We start from the raw sequence: 16,856 nt of genomic DNA on the forward strand, positions 1-16,856 counted from the left end.
CGCAGTTTGAGCCATGGACCAGGTGTTCACATGATTCAGAGGAAAGCTCAGATCTTTACTGCAGTGAAAAACAAACATGTGTTCTGTGTTCATGTCACTTGTATGAAACGTGTTTTTAACAGCCAGTGCTTTAAGATTTTTAAGCCCTTTACAACACATATGTAAAGAAGTGAGCTGTGTGATTAGTTAGAAGTTGCTGTCTGCGTATAGATAATAGACATCTGATTTTAACTTACAGGACGACATATTTACAGGAGAAAAATAATCTAAACTAGTGGTGTCTAAACATGGCTGCTGCTGTGAGTGATGGAGAGTCTTTGATTCTGGATAGTGCAGTCATACAGGTTGTTCTTTTTTAAAATCTCAGGTAACATCATTCATCTTCTCAACACAGGTAAGACTATTGAACACACTGAAGAGTAAATAAATACAAAGAAAATAAGAGGACAAGACGATTGACATCTTGGAGGGAGAGCTGAGCAGCAAGACGCTGTTTGTTTATTTCACTTTGTTCCTCTGTGTTGAAGATGTGTTTTCAAAGTGACTCGATGTAGTTCTCCATGCGTTTCTGCTTGAATCAGTTGTTTTGTTTACACTATAAGTAGACTCTAAGGAGACTTAAGTTATAGCACAAGCTCATCTTGAAAATACTTGAAATGTTTCCTTTACTGTGTGGATTTATTTCGAGCTGTAACTTTTCAAGATGTCAATTTAGAAGTCCAGTTGATTACAGTCAGTGAAAGCCAATCTGATCCATCTGCAGTACACGATGGCTATGACCCATTTTAGGGGGCTGCGTCCTTCAGAGGGCACATTTAAAGACATTTGAAGATGGAGTTTGGAGGCTCCTTCAAATAATGCCAACAAATGTGCCCTCCAACAAAAGGATCCATATGTTTCAGCCTTCGTGGCTCAATGAATCCCGGGACTCAATGTGCGCTAATTCTTCCGAGCTGGGGACAGCTAGCGATGCTAACGGGGAATCTTCTGTCATTTCAGTCGGGGCAGAGCGTTCTACACCCTTCTGAGGACGCTGCCCCTGAATTAACACACAGCTGTCTTCAGAGCTGTGGATCTGGTCCAGTTCTAATTCTGGTCCTCCAGGTACCAACTGTTTTACAGCTGCAGATTTCTTTCAGTGGATGTTGCCACCTACAGGAATGTAAAGTAATAACTGCTGCAACTGGAACATCTTTATAACTGTTGTTGTGTTTGCACCCAATTATGATCCCAGTTGATACATGCTTGTAATAACCCAGACGGCACATCTAACCATCTGATGACATCCAGGATGTAAAAACCACAGCACACTAATTACCTTACAGTCTGCGGTCTAACCAGAGTGTGTGCCTTTGAAGATGAAGTAAACATTTGAAAACCTGATTTTTGCTGAAGATGGAAGGCGCACTATTCACTAGTTCATATTGTTTGACATGTTTTAAACACAAGTATAACTCTTCTGTTAGTCGTTGAACTTTGAACATGTTGATGAAACATTTTCTAGTCTAGTCATCCTGAAGATCTTGGGATGGATGATGTGTTTAATCTCATTAGTTTGAAAGAAAAATGAAAGGAGGAGGAGGAGGAGGAGGAGACAGAGGAGAAGGAAAAGCACGAGCAGCAAAGAGAGCATGTCTGAAGGAGGAGCACAGCGCTACCTGAAGAAGCTAAAACGACCTACCTACTGTTTGAAAGTCACATGGATCTTTGAGAGCTACGCAACGAGTCGAAACTGCAGAAGTTTCTACGCTGATCCCACGTGACTTGTGGTTAAATGTGATTGGTCAGTTAGTGTCACGTCTGGCCCTTACAGGTGTGCACGTCGACCTGCTGGTGGCAGTCGCGGCAGTGCACGGCGCAGCACCAGTGGAACTTGCACTCGCACTTGGTGGTCCGGCTGACCCGCGAGGTGTCGTAGCCTCGCCCGCAGCACATGACCTCACAGCCGTCCACGCCGCGAGACGTCCGGTTACAGACGCGCCCTGCCGTCCCCATGGACCCTGGACAGAGAGAGGGAGAGAGAGAGGAGGTGAGCGAGGGTTTAGAGAGATTAATTAATTTAATCTATAATGAGTATCTGCTCATCCAACGAATAGATGGCAGATGATTTCAGATCCAAAACTTATCACCTGAGGAAATGTTGTGATGAATTCAAACTTTTTGTGGCACTGAGGCAATATGTCAAGCCTCTTCTTCCACGTTCTGTGTGTTACAATGTTGATCGAAAAGCCATTTGAGTGAGATGTTAGAATTAACTGACGAGCATAGCAGCCTACCACAACCTCACATCTTGCCTTGCTCTGTTTGCGGAGTGCAGAGGTCAATTTGGTCTGCAATACTTAACAGTAATAAAAAACATTAATGTTAAGAATTTCAATTAAACTTAATTACTTGCAAACTGCGAAATCCTTCTGACACCGAGACTAAACACCAATGATCCTCTTAAAACAAAACAAATCAATTCTGAAGGTTTTCTTTAAAGCTTTTTTTTTCTTCTTTAGATCATTTTTAAGCTATTTGTGTCAAACAGAGCGTAATATGACATTTTTCTGCAGCAGTTGGACTAAACTTAGTTCATTTTCACTGCTGATCTGTTCCCATTTATTCATCACCTCACTGCCAATCATTTCTGTCTAAGGTGAGCGGCATCATGGGAAGTTACTAAGATGTCTAAAAGAACCATTTCACAGACCGAAGTGCCCTTTTTACACTGTTACTCCAGCGAGGAATGAGGATGTGATTAGGCGGTACATAAGCTCAAATGTGACCAATTAGAAACAGTTTATTGGTCATCAAGAGCCAATGGGAGCGCAGTATTAACTTTGAGACAGTAGGGGTGAGGAGGAGTTTAGAGCGTGAGTAAGATGATGAACACTGGATGGAGGAGAGATGAGAGATTGATGATAGGAGCCGTCAGCCGGCACTCCCGCCCTTCATCAGCTGTTCATTTTACAGGAGACATCCATTGCATCGCATCACACACACACACACACACACACACACACACACACACACACACACACACACACACACACACACACACACACACACACACACACACACACACACACACACACACACAATCTCCTCACACTGATTGAGTGCGCACACTCACTTTTCTTCAGCCGACCACACACACTTTCCATGTCCATGTCTGTGTTCTTGAGCTACGTGTTTCAGGTGTGTGAACAGCGGGGACAAAAGAACTTTCACTTATGATAAAAACTATGGAAGCCTTTGATGATCATTATTGTGTTAAGTTGAACGATTACATCAGAATTATTTCAACAAAAAGCTTTGTTTTGATCGTAACAAAAGCCAACACGTCTTTTATTTGAATACATAAGACACAATCTAACATTAATAACCAAAAGAACCCTCCTGAACAAAAACACCCCCGCCCTAGTTTCTCCCATATCAATGACTGTTCTCACTATTACGGGTAAATCATTTCATTGCTGCAACTTTCAGAGACGCCTTCTCTTGTGACCGGGCCGAGCGACACCTCTCGCTCACTAACACCACAACTCACCGGAATCTTCTCTGATCGTCAAAATGCAAATCATCACTCCGAGCAATCGGGAAGTTGCGATGACGTTTACATCACCCAGTCGGGGTGTAGTGCAGGGTATCAGGGTTTATCTCCATAGGGTATACCTACTTCTTGATTGACAGTAGTCAGGAGTGTGCTGCAGTTTTTTTCCTAGGATGGTGAAGAGCTGACTCTCCCTATACTGTCTCTGATTGGCTAGTACACACTAACTATGCAAGTGTAGTCTTACATGTCACTGTCTAACAGAGGCTGTTCATACTCTGCTGGACGGGACACTTAAAAATAAAGCCCACTTCTTTAGGCAACACTAAACCACTGGTGACCGTAGAGATCATTGTGAACAAAATTAAACTGCGCCGTACTTTTTCATGCTTGTCAGTATCTTAACCACTTGTTCATTATTACCATGTATACGTCCAATCACGCGTGGCATTCATCTAAAAGGTACAAACTGTCATCATAGTGTTGGACATTGCTGATTTGTCCATCATTTCCAAGGCGCTTTTTTTTTGCATCATCGCCTGAGAGTCGCCTGCTGTGAGGAACATGGCAGGTCAGGAGAGTTTCACAGCGTCCTGAGGTACTTCACATTTTAAAGAGTACACGTGTGAAAAAGACTGCAGAAATCGTTTTTAAACATGAACCTGTCGCGGAAGCTGCTGTGCTGCAGAGGTCGAGTGGGCAGAGTCTGGTGGCTGCAACTGTGCAGGTGTGACTGACTTTGTTTCTGTCTGCCTGTGACGCCCCTGTGTTTCTGAAGAGGAACATGGTTGTGAGCTCTCTCCTCCTGTGTAAATAAAGGTTGAGGAAAAACTGATTCTTTGGCTTCATGTACAATCTCGAAACATTGTTCTGGAATTTGCTCGTGTTTACATTCTGCTTCGCTCCGAGAGAGCGACGTCTCTTCATCGTTCCCTCGCCAGGTAATATGTCTGGGCTTGACCTGAAGCCCCGCCCCTCTCTCTCTCTGGCAGAGCGCCTGCTCGTCATTTGCGGTATGCTGCCCCGCTAGGGATGACATCACGGCCAGAGTCTTCCTCGCTCTCCCTGTGTCTGCTTATTGAATTAAGATGAGGGGGCGCCGAGAGATGAGTTTAGCACCTGAGCCTCGCCGGGGCCGAGGGAAATTGATTTCACACTTTAAAGAGGCACAGAGGGGCCGTCTCACTATCTCTATGGACTGTGTGTGTGTGTGTGTGTAAAATGTGTGTGTGTCCAACTGCCTGTGAGAGTAGACTTTACAGAATGATTGAGGGTGAGTTTGCATGTCTTGGAGAGGTTTTTCAGTGTGTGTGTGTGTGTGTGTGACTCAAAGTGTGTGTTTCAGGAGCGACTGTGCTTCATGGTTGTGTGTTCATGTTTGTGTGAGTGTGTTGTCGTCAGAGCGAGCGTTCATGCCTTTCTCTGTGTGTGTCCAAGAGGAGTGAGTTCTCATGAGGGGCCTGGGGTGAACACTGTGTGTGAGTGTGTGTGTGTGTGTGTGTGTGTTACCTCACCCTGCTTACATGTACACAGCACATAAGGTCTACATGTCTGCTGTGAAGCCTCTACACATTTCCATTGGGGGGGGGCCTGAGACCTCAGACCTCCAGGGGTCCATCAGGAGGTGGCAGGGGAATCTACTGTATTACAGTGACTGTTCAGGATCAAGGAATCCAGTGAAGCTCTCTTTGGAGCATCTTGATGCAGCTAAATAAATGATCAATCAATTAAACTGTAAGAGGCCCAAAAGATGATGTCATCGTGTTTCGTCTGATCTAAATATATAAACACAAGTAACAGCAAAAAAGCGAGACATAATCACAGTAAAAGTAATGAATCATCTGATTGATTTACTGCCAACTTAGTCTTTGGCTTCACCTCAAGAAAATGTGTCGAAAAAAATCAACAAATTCAGATGTAATCACCAATTAGTCCTGGTTTTATTCTAAGTGTAAGACAATTTATTTTTTAAATGTATTTTTTGTTATGCATCGTTTAGAGTAATCCATAAATCAAAGCTCTGACAAAATAAATGTGAGAGACACATTTGATAAATGTCCTTCACACACCTTAAAGAAGCCCAAACCCAATACTTGTATCACTTTAATAACGATCAACATGTTGGATGAAGCTTGCAAGTAACGGCGCAAGAACGACAAACAGGAAGTGTGACTGTGTTAAGGCCCCGACACACCAAGCAGACGGCAAAGAACTAGTGGTGAAGAAAGGAGGAAGGACAAAGATGTGCTGTGTTTGTCAACCATTGCTCTCTCTCCCAAAGTCAGGCAGATCATGTTTATCCCTTTAGAGGGGAGGTTTTCAAATTGATACTGACAGATAATCTGTTTACTCCGGCCTGTTTTCCTAAAGCTGCCAATCCCAGTTTTAAGTAATAGTGGAGTCAACATCTGTTTTTTGGTGTCTGTTGTGTTTCTACACCCAGGACTAACAAAGGCAGATTGTTGACAGTGACGATGCAAACAGGGAAACAGGAAAAAATGCAACACAATGTTACTCAATATATCTCCCCAGTTTGATCTCTGCCTGATACAGCTTATTGTAACTCTTAATATCTTTAACTGAACTGTCAGCATCTAAACACAAAACAAACAAATTAATAATAAGAACTTCTCTGAGGCGATGACACCTGAGCCAGCTACAGAGGACTTACTGAGAGTAAGACTGTAAATATGAACGCACGAAGCCTGAGCGACTTCCCCCATCTGTTACTGAAGACGGCTTTGGAGTCCCATCGGTGGCGGTCGCCATGCTGGAAACGTTCTCTCAACCTAACAACAGGCTAAGAGCCGGAGCTGAGGCTGAGATGGGTTTTAAGTCTCTTGACAAACCGTTACATCACACCCACCTGTCAATCAAGTCAGCTGTGCGCCTAACTATGCATAATGTGTATCCTTCTCATAAAAACGTAAACCTTAACTTGACCGGACTTGACTACTTAAAACGCTTCTAAACCGCAGGTCACACATACGCATTCACACACCGATGGCAGAGGCAGCGATGTAAAGTGACCATCAGAAGTAACTAATCCCATTTATTGACATTCATACGCCGCTGAAAAAGCAGTGGGAGCAATTCAGGGTTAATTGCCTTGCCCAATGACACGTCGGACATGTGGCTGCAGGAGCTGGGGATTGAACCTTCTGGTTGAGAGACGACCAACTGAGCCACAGCCGCCTCAAAACAGATGAAAAACAAAAACACAGCATGTTCTGTTGTTCAAAATAACTAATCCCACCAAAGTTGTTGTTTGTACCAGGCTGTACACATTTAGATTTCTGCTGTAAAAAAGTACATTTTTATGAATGGGGTGTGGTCTCTTGGAGCCAACCTCAAGTGGACACTCGAGGAACTGCAGGTTTTTTGCACTTCTGCATTGGCTTCTTTTTTTCAACACCGTCGGTTGCCGCTTGGTTTAAGATGATCTCCAGGAAGTATCACGACTTAACTTTGATGCTCCAGGACTAGAATACACTCTTGTACCTTTCATCTTTAATCACTAAAACGTCCTCTTGGCCCCTAAATGAAAACCATGCCTTCTGAAAGTTCTTCATGCTTCTTCAAGGACATAAAACACTCTAAAGAACCGTGACTGTGCCTGATAACCTGTAAATCTCAGCGAATACATGACACTGTCCCGTGACAGATGATTCCCAGGTTTTGATTTTCCCTCTCCTTAAGCCACAAGATAACCTCAACAAAAAAAAGCAGCCTTAAAATGACAAAAAAACAAAAACAATAAAAGCATCAAAATAACAGATTTGGGAAGATGTTTTTCTGGGGGTTGTTTAAAAAATGTAAGTCAAGTTTCAAATAGAGGAGGAAGGAAATAACAGAAAACACACTCTTCTGATGTGTGTGTGTGTGTGTGTGTGTGTGTGTGTGCCGATCGTGCCTTCAGGCGTGTGTGTGTGTGTTTCCAGCAGTGGTGATTTATAGTGATCTGTGGTGTTCTAAGGTTTCAGCCTACAGAAGTGTGTAATGGGTCTTAAACTGGCCGACACCCGATCGCCACGGATCATCTGCTGCCTGACAGGCATACAGCTCCTCTGGAACACACACACACACACACACACACACACACACACACACACACGCACACACTGATGCTCTTCTCTTTCACTCTCACAGATTTCATACACAAACATTTTCTTTCTCACACTCACTGTCCTGTTCAGAGCTTCACATATGTAAACACAGATTTCACACTGAGATACTTGTTGCTTTAGCGGCTTATCTGTCTCAACACCAGCATCTGTCTGGGCCCAAATACTGGAGGTAAAATATCCCTGTCGTCTCAGCACCTGCAGAGACCCAGTTAGCCTTTTCACACATGCAAGAAACTCCAGAAAATGTCCCAAAAACATTCAGGCCTAATTTTTATGTGAACGCAAACTGTTGCATTCAACAGGATTTAATCCGGATCGTTTCCTGCCAGCCCCCCATTGTAACGTTTCTGTTAGAGCTGATTGGTCGAGCCTTTGTGTGAACGCAGAAGGAAATTCACTGTTGCACAACTGGTTCAATCTTTCTGCATGTCTTTTCCTCCCTTTCTAATCACATCCCTGTTTTCATGCATGTTTGTTTCAAAAAATCTAAATGATAATAAGAAATAATTGAACATGTAGTTTCAACAGCTGTCTTCAGATCCTGTACAGGATGCAGGGCTGGAGGATGTTTTACCTGACTCGTTGTCCCGTATGCAGTAGTCTGGCGAGTCCTCAAAGTACACCAGGTCGTTCTTGCTGGGTCGCTTGAAGTGTGTGTGCGCGGCAGTAAATCCAGTGCCGTATTGGTTAACCGCCACCTGCACGGCGCCGTTGTACCTCTTGCGAAGATGGTCGCCGGTTTGCCTGAAGTCGGCCATTGCCAACCAGCAGGTCCGAACGCTGCAGGACCCGCTGACACCATGACATTTACACTCCAGGGTCATGAAGCGCTTCACGGCCTGGAGAGGGCACAGGGAGAGAACGAGAGGTGAGAGTCTGGAGCATCGTATGGACGCCACAAGGTCAGTGAGCCGTGCATGCTGTTGAATGAACCTGATTAATCATGTAGGAAAAAAATAAAATAGTTCATGTGTTTCTCCTGACAAAAAAAATCCTTCAACATTTTATTGCTTCATTTTAAAATCATTCAGTGTTGCTAACTCCAAAAACACAATAAAATCCTGTTCATGACTCCAGCAGGTGTTCACATGATCGGCGCACCTTTCGGCCGGCTCTGTTGTTGTGCAAGTTCATGAGCGCCCGGGCGTCCTTCTCCTTCCTCTCCTTGGCGTCCACAAACGCCTGACTGAAGCGCATGGCGTGCTCCACGTGATCGCTGCAGCCGCCCCAGTCAAAGGAGCCCTTGGCGTCCATGGATGAGCCCTTCTTTGTGGGGTCGCAGGAGCAGGAGTCCAAATCGCCCTGGCTGCACGCTCGTGCCAACGTGTAAACCACACCGGCTGAGGAGATGGCGTACATGAAGGCCACCTCGCGGCTACCTTAAAGGAGAGAGAGAGAGAGAAGATGTTACTGAGAGGAACAGGTCTGTTACAAAATTTATTTTGTTTTGTTTAATATTTTTATGCACAATTGACACGTTTTAAAACAATATAAAACAGTTTTTCTGAATGTAGGTTTTTTTTTTTTTTTTTTAACACCTTCAAACAAGTCCTGAAGTAAAGATTCCTAAATATGCGTATTCAACACGCAGCTAAGCAACTTCTTCCTGACACTGTTTGGTGTATTTGTAATTGCACAGGATTATTCAGCTGCAAGGTTTGAAAGGCTTACTTTCATTTTCTGGGTCAATTCAAGACGTTAAGAGGTCAAGTTTCAAATAAATGTAATCTCATAGCAGTCACACTCAAGTCTGCAGTGAACCTGACAGGATCCCCAGGAGTTCCCAAATTTACCACATCACTCACAACCACTGAGCAATTAATTAGTCTTATATTGTGTTGTATCATTAAACTTTTGTCTTGTAATATATAAGCTATAAAGTGAAATCACTGTATCGTAACATCATCATGATTGTGGGCATTGTATGTCCTGAGATTCCCAGAATAATAAAATACTCTTTTGTCCAAATACTGAAAAAACAGAATTATAAAAAATAAATCAGCATGTTGGTTGTATTCTTCTCTACATCATAACCTTCACTGATGTGAGATGAGAATCAAAGGTAATCTTTATCTCTCGTTGATCTTTGTTCCCAAATACAGCCTGAAGGAGGGCAACATGAAGCCGTGACAAACAGAGAGATTCTTCAAATGTTTGGCCTCCGCTCCTACCTCTATGATCCTTGTTTGTTGTTATCTGCTACAAACTTTTAGTTCATGTGAGGCATGAAATGAAAAACGCTTCATCTACCTCCAGAATGGATAAACAGCTAACGTTTACCTGCAGCACCCTGACCCAGAGCCCTTATCAGCTCTGCATGAAGCTGACGAAAGATCTGATAGACATCAAAGTGTGTGTGTGTGTGTGTGTGTGTGTGTGTGTGTGTGTGTGTGTGTGTGTGTGTGTGTGTGTGTGTGTGTGTGTGTGTGTGTGTGTGTGTGTGTGTGTGTGTGTGTGTGTAAAACTCTGCTACAAACTAGCTCAAGTGAATCTTGCACGTTTCATATGTTTGTGTTTTCATTATTTTTTTGCTGAAAGAAATGCTCATAATATTTCAGATTTCTTTTTTTTTTTTTTACTTAAAGTCAAAATAGAAAAATAAGCATCATGTATTCATTTAACAACGTTATAAAAGGCAATAAAAACAAAAATACTCTCCTGTAGTTTTGCTTCTTAGTTCATGAGAAAACCAGATGACTCCATGTTGCCCCTCCCCCTAAATCTGAAACCAAACCTGCAACCTTGTGAAAAACAAACAACGTCCATAATGTTTTTCTGTTTTCATTCAATACATTTCTTAAAAGCAGAGCTCATTATTTGAGTTACTCTGTTAATGAAGCTCTAGAGCGGGTGTCACCTCTCACTACTTTTAGGCCCCCACCAAAATCGTCAACTGCGGCAAAAATCTAAGAACCAAGAGGTGAAGATGAGGGTCAACTCTGATTTGTATTTTATTTTTTCCACATATTCTCAGATCAAGGGTTGTCATGGTACCAGATTTTTAAAATGTGATACGATTCAAGTAAAAGCAAACAGTATTAAAAACCTGTTTCAAAACCAAATCAACAAAAATAAAAAAAAACTTTGAAAATTTGGGGGGAAAATGAGATGTAGAAACTGATGATCCTAAAAAAAGGTTTAAAACATATTAAAGTTATGGTGTTATAGTGAAAGTCATGGTAGTGAAACACACATGTGCAAATGTATATCTGTGTGTGTGTGTGTGTGTGTGTGTGTGTGTGTGTGTGTGTGTGTGTGTGTGTGTGTGTGTGTGTGTGTGTGTGTGTGTGTGTGTGTGTGTGTGTGTGTGTGTGTGTGTGTGTGTGTGTGTGTGTAGGTCCAGCAGCTAAGTTGAGCGTGTTTTATGAGGTTAATGAGGAGAACACTGAGTAAACGGGACACCACAGAGGTAGAACTCCTGTGTAATTGTTTGAAATTAGACCGCTGACATTGACAATAAGGAGCTTCTGACTAGGCTCTCTCCGACGTGCCGTGATAATTCTGTGTGGCGCAGCGGGGGCCCGGCTGGGAGGTCCGAATACCACACGGCTGATTAGAGGCCCCCGACATGAAACAGACTAAGTCGAAGGATCCGCCTCACAGGTTAAATCTCGGGGCATGGGAGAGGAACATCAGGCCGTCGGTTCCCGATGATCCTCCAGTGGCAATAAAAAAAGATTAGGACTTGTTGTAACGCGTCCTGGCAGAAACCACAGACTGAGTTCAGCTGCTCAGACGCACACTGACATGTCTAATTTGACAGGATGCTTCTGTACAGCGCTCACATCTGTCAGAGGCAGCAGCAGCAGGCTGCTTATTGCTGCTCATTATCAGTTCATCATTTCAATCCCTAATACTGCTAATCGCACCGACTAATTGCTGTCTTAGAGGAGTCATTTGTCACACTCTTCACAACATTTATTTTGAACTAAACCCCCGCTGGAACAGACTGCCGAAAGCTCCATACATCAAGTCTTTTCTTCTGCAAATGACCAGAAGAGATAAACAGTGCTAATGACCGGGTATGGATCTTCAAAGTGGTGGGATTACTTTTACTTGGAGAAAGACGACGTTTCTACCATCTCTCTTTGGAATGGGCTGAGAGGAGAGTGATCAGCTAACTGAGACAGTAGCTGAAGTGGATCTAACGTAAACATGAACATCGTCATGAAGAATCTCAATCAAAAGGACACATTGTAAACTTTTTATCAGGTACAAATAAAGGCCAGTGTTTCCCCTATATGCATGTAGCAGCGGAGGTGCACCACTGCTGAAATATGACCTCTGCTGCTGCACTCCAGCTTATCTCCTTAGAAACTAACATTATATTAATTTGCGGTACAGACTCAAATGTGACCATTGTTATGAAATGTTGTTTTTGTTGTTGTTTTTTGAATTATTTTAAAGAAAATAATTAAAAAAAGATGTAATGCAACTAAAACGTTGTTCCACTTCACCTCCCCTGCTACACCTCCAACCTAGGGGAAACACTGAAGGCATAAAAAGCCCTAAAATAAACTTACAAAACAACAAGTAATCATTTTGATTATTACACAGTCTGCAATATTTTTCCATCTCATAAAATAAAAATAAATCGGCAGACAGTGTCAATAAAAAAAATTAAAAAAAAGCGAAAGAAAAAAACATCCTGGGTTTGCTAAAGCTCAAGGTCATGCCTGCAGGTTGCTTGAATTCTCAACTAATTCCTCTTACATCAACAGTGTTCAATAAAAGTCATCCAAGAAGCTGGAACCAAATGTCATCATTATATTTATTCAGCATCAATGTTGGATAACATGAAATCAACCAAAGTGCTGATGAACTTTTCTTCCGTCCAGCAACACATTCCCCCCTGAGCGTTAATATAACTCTAACAAAGCACTGAGGAGCATGTTGCCCCCGATCAAACACAAAAACAGAGAAACCAGTCGGCTGCACTGACGTGACAAATGCACGATTGTAAAGTGAGACGAGGTGTGGAATGTGATCCAATGTCTGTGAAAAAAAAAACCATCTGCAAGGGAACTCTCTGTTTCTCCGAGGGGGGCTTGGCGCTGCAGTTAGACCTCAAGACACTTTGCAAAGTCACCAATTGTTAAGAATTTTCAGACACAGGGTGAAACATGACAAACAGATCCAAGTGCTGCAATGCACACGATCATGCAGGGATTCAGTTCCAGCGCACAATGAGCTGGAAAAACAAGCCAGCGTATAAAGTACACTGCTGCAGGCCATCTAGTCACTTACTTTCTATTCTCGGTCATGCAGCGTCGAAGGCACCTGACGGCCCCTCAAGTCATTATATCAGGTATAATCTGCTTTATTGTATCTTCTAACATTCACTGCAGGTGAATAGAGCAGCTAAATTTATCACAGAAGTATCTCAATACTGACACTGAGGTGTTGCTTGATATGATTTCAAACATTGATTCAGATCACGGATAAGGAATGTAGCCCGATCTTTATCCTAACAGGAGTGTTTTAAGATTACAAAGAGACAATAAGTGATAGTTCTTTAGCTTTAATTAAAGTTAACCTTCATCTACAGACATAATTAATCAGGACAAAATTAAGCAAGCCCTCCATTTTGAACCCAGAATGATGTGACTATATTCACGGTCCCCTAGAAAGCGGATACATTTCGCTGTCCTCTTGAGTGATAAATGGTCAGAGGTCTCAGGCTTGGATGACTCGGTGTGTATTTTCTGGGGATTTGTGTGTCATAAAGCATGTAAACTGTGGTTTGATAGAATATGTGTGCCGCAAATATGTCAGCCGTGTTCTCCTCAAATGATCAGGAAACATTTCACCACAGGACAACCGAGTCTAATCCAGTTTAAATCCAGATATTTGTCGAGCTTTAATGATTCCCACCCTGTTCATGACTTTAAGTAGTACTTCAAAATGTGACCTCTTCTATGCTAAAGTCAAATGAGTCCTCCTTCTACTCACTGCGGAGAAGCAGGCGTCCGAGCAGGCTGTGTTCCCTCGCCGTGGTGTTGCAGTTCCAGCGGTGGTTGCGGAACTGGTGCTGGCACTCCGAGATCCAGTCTTTCATCCCGGCCCCGATGGCCTGCATCACTTTTGGGTGCTGGCGACACAGCTGGCGCTGCTTGTTCACGAGGCCGGGGATATTGTCGCACATCACCTGAGAGCCCAGGGTGCCCATGTACCTGCAGGGTGGAGGAGCAGACGGACAGAAAGCAGAACTTCTGTCAGAACATCTAAACATCGTCAAAAAATGGAAAGAAAAAAAAAACAGACAAAATTTCTATCAAACTTGGTATTTTCCTCCCCCTGCAGGCATTTCAGCTCTGTAGGGGAGTTTGACACTTAGCTTCTTTTAAAAAGAAAAGAAACACTGAGAAACAGAAAATGACACAGCAAAGCATCAAGGTGTCCGCTGTGTTGAAATCCCTTCTATCAGCTCCACCATTTCAACCGTGTGATGAAAGACAAGCAGGGAATTTAAACACTTGCAGGCTTCAGGGAAATGTCTTTAATTTACTTCTCCTTATTAAAGAGGGAGAAAAAAATTCACTCTCCCAACATCATCTCAGCATTACAGCTGGAATACAGAAACAGGATCTTTGCAAATATTAAAAGACTCAAGAGAACAAAAGCAAATAGAGAGAAAGTAAATCATATTGAATGACTTGATCTTGGAAATGTATCTGTCTAAATACTCAGTCTTCAACTTCAGTATTTTTAAAACACAGAAATGTAAACCACGGATGGGAATTTAATAACTCATTATGTGGGAAATGTATGATAAACGAGAACAATGTAGTCCTGAAATAGTTTAAAAAGTTATATAGAAGTTTTTTTAATAAGCAAGGAAACTCTCGTGATATTTCCTCACAAATCAAACTGTTTATCTACAGATGTGTTAACCACAAACTCGATTTGAGCCCCTTTCTGCACGTGGAATAAAACGTGCCAAGTTTGATCACATTTTCAGCGCCTGTTCTTTGACCATTATAACGAACTAAAGATAATGTACTCACCACCAGGACGCATCGACCTCGGCCACCAGCCAGCACATTGCTACAGACAAATAAACACATATTCCACTTGGAAATAAGTTCATATTAACCAAACGTTGGTCCTCTATGGATCTGGACGGAGCATTTCCACGGGAAAAATAAAAATGTAAAACATTAGAAAAAGTCAGAACTTGATTAATGTCCAATGTCACGCTTGCATTAAAAATAAATCACAGGACGGTCGGATGATGGAGGTTTGCGCGTAAAAGCCATGACCGGCTCTGGTTCTGCCTCTGCACGGTGGCAAAGTGCATATGAGGGAAAAAAAGTGCAGAGAGACCGTCTTAATAGTCCGGGCAAATATTTTCAGTGGAGATGATGAGCTATCAGGTTTAAATTGCTTTACACAAGGGGTGGGCAGAGTCCCGTCTCAGGAATGAGATGTCTGAGAGTATCTGTTCAGGCTGGTTTGACACCAGACAGGCTTGGCCCGCGTCCAGACCGGAGCTCCGCTGCGCTCAGAGAAATGGTCCAAAGTGATGGGCGCTTCACTCAAACGGCACCGACGCGTTCAGGGGAAGAGGCCGAGCTGAGGGAGAGAGTTCATCCAGCACACCTAGGCAGTGTCAGTCACCGGAACAGAAGAAAAAAAACACCCGCACAGTTCGCCCTAAATTCAGTTTTTTTTGTATGTTCGCTTTTTCGTAACACGTATTTCGTGGGTAGATATTAAAGTTTTTTAGATGACAAGAGCAGAATCTTTGCGCAAAGTAACATTTCGGTGCTTCTAGGGCGCAGAGATCGTTAACTAATCATCTATCAAATCACTATAAAATGCCAAAAATATTCATCCATGATACATGACATTTCTGCTCCACCCAGGGCTCCCAAATATTGTTTTGTTTTTACGTTTCTATTTTGTCATGGCTAAATCCTTAAATAAAATATGGATTTGCTAAAAAGTAAGAGCTCTTTGTCATACCCCACTGACGCTTAGGTGCCAAATACTTCTGCATGACGCACTGTTATTTTACAGCCTTATACAAACCATCACTAAGCCCAACTAATAACTCAGGAATCTGATGGTCTTAAAAAAAAGGAGGGCAAGAGAAAAATCCACTCACTGGTTCTCCCAAACCAGCAGCTAAAGGTGATGTGTCCATTTCAATTGGATTATCTATCGTGGTCTTTTTGAAGTCTCACGGGGAAATCTGTACCACTGTCACACGGCATTTCCTCCATCTTTGATCTGCTCCGGGTGTATCTGGAGGTCCGGAGATCCTGACCAGATGAGATTAATGGGCAAATTGGATTTTTTCCCCCCATGATCCCCGTGGAAGAAAACCATAAAACAACAAGGAGATTTGTTAAAGCGCTCTCTGTCCTCTTCTCAGCCCATTGAACACGACTTTGTTGTTGCAGCAGCAGAAGTTGTATTAACTCTGTAATATAAAGCCAGTGTAATTGGAAGTCATTTGTTCGCTGCCTTACCAAATCGCATTAAGGCTGCTCACTGCACTTCACGTTATGTGGTGGAAATGAATGGTGCTCTCTGACAAGATTACTATCATCACTGTACAGTCAGGACAGGGCCTGAAGGGACCGGACCTACTTTGCTGAGAAGTTTATATAAATAAATAAATATCTTGTAAATTTCCCTCCTGGATTCATAACTATTTTCCAAACTGAATTTAAACATCTTTTGTTCATGGCAACTTGACCTATTAGTGAATATGATCCTTAAAGCGCAGGTAAGGAACTTGTTATTTGTGATGTTTCAAATACATGGGCCAGACATGGCCATCGAACAGGCCAGGGGGGGTCTGGCGCCCCCTGTGGACAACGTAGGAAATATTTTTTTCTGATTTTGTCTTGTAAAGGTGTAGGTAGTGATTTAACAAAAATATCATCATAGATCATCCATCATAGATACTTGCAGTGGAAAATGTAAAAAGGGTTTCATTAGCATGCCGTAAATGGCCTCATCTGACTCCTAGACCGTGGCGGGCACAACAGACAAGAACAATTACAATGTTAACATATGCAGAACCTGAATTTAAAACTATCTAGTCAGCAATTCAGCTTAGTTTAGCATGATGACTGGGAGGATTTGAAAAACTTGTCTTGCTCTCTAAAGTTTAAAAACGCACCTACAGAAATCTCCTAAGTTGACTAATTGACATGTTGTATCTGGCTTGATTAATACAT

The 16,856-nt window shown here is 42.6% G+C and overlaps 1 protein-coding gene across 1 annotated transcript; it reads right to left on the minus strand.

Moving 5' to 3' along the window:
* Window positions 1-785: 785 nt before the first annotated feature.
* Window positions 786-15,209, minus strand: wnt2 (wingless-type MMTV integration site family member 2). Its single transcript, XM_020637219.2, has 5 exons — window positions 14,670-15,209; window positions 13,615-13,835; window positions 8,764-9,041; window positions 8,237-8,501; window positions 786-2,000 (listed from the first exon to the last, which is right to left on the minus strand). The coding sequence occupies exons 1-5, from the start codon at window positions 14,750-14,752 to the stop codon at window positions 1,795-1,797; spliced, it is 1,053 nt and encodes a 350-aa protein (XP_020492875.1). The 5' UTR covers window positions 14,753-15,209; the 3' UTR covers window positions 786-1,794.
* Window positions 15,210-16,856: the final 1,647 nt, after the last annotated feature.

Source organism: Labrus bergylta, chromosome 7 (assembly GCF_963930695.1).
Source record: "Labrus bergylta chromosome 7, fLabBer1.1, whole genome shotgun sequence".
Lineage (NCBI taxonomy): Eukaryota > Metazoa > Chordata > Actinopteri > Labriformes > Labridae > Labrus > Labrus bergylta.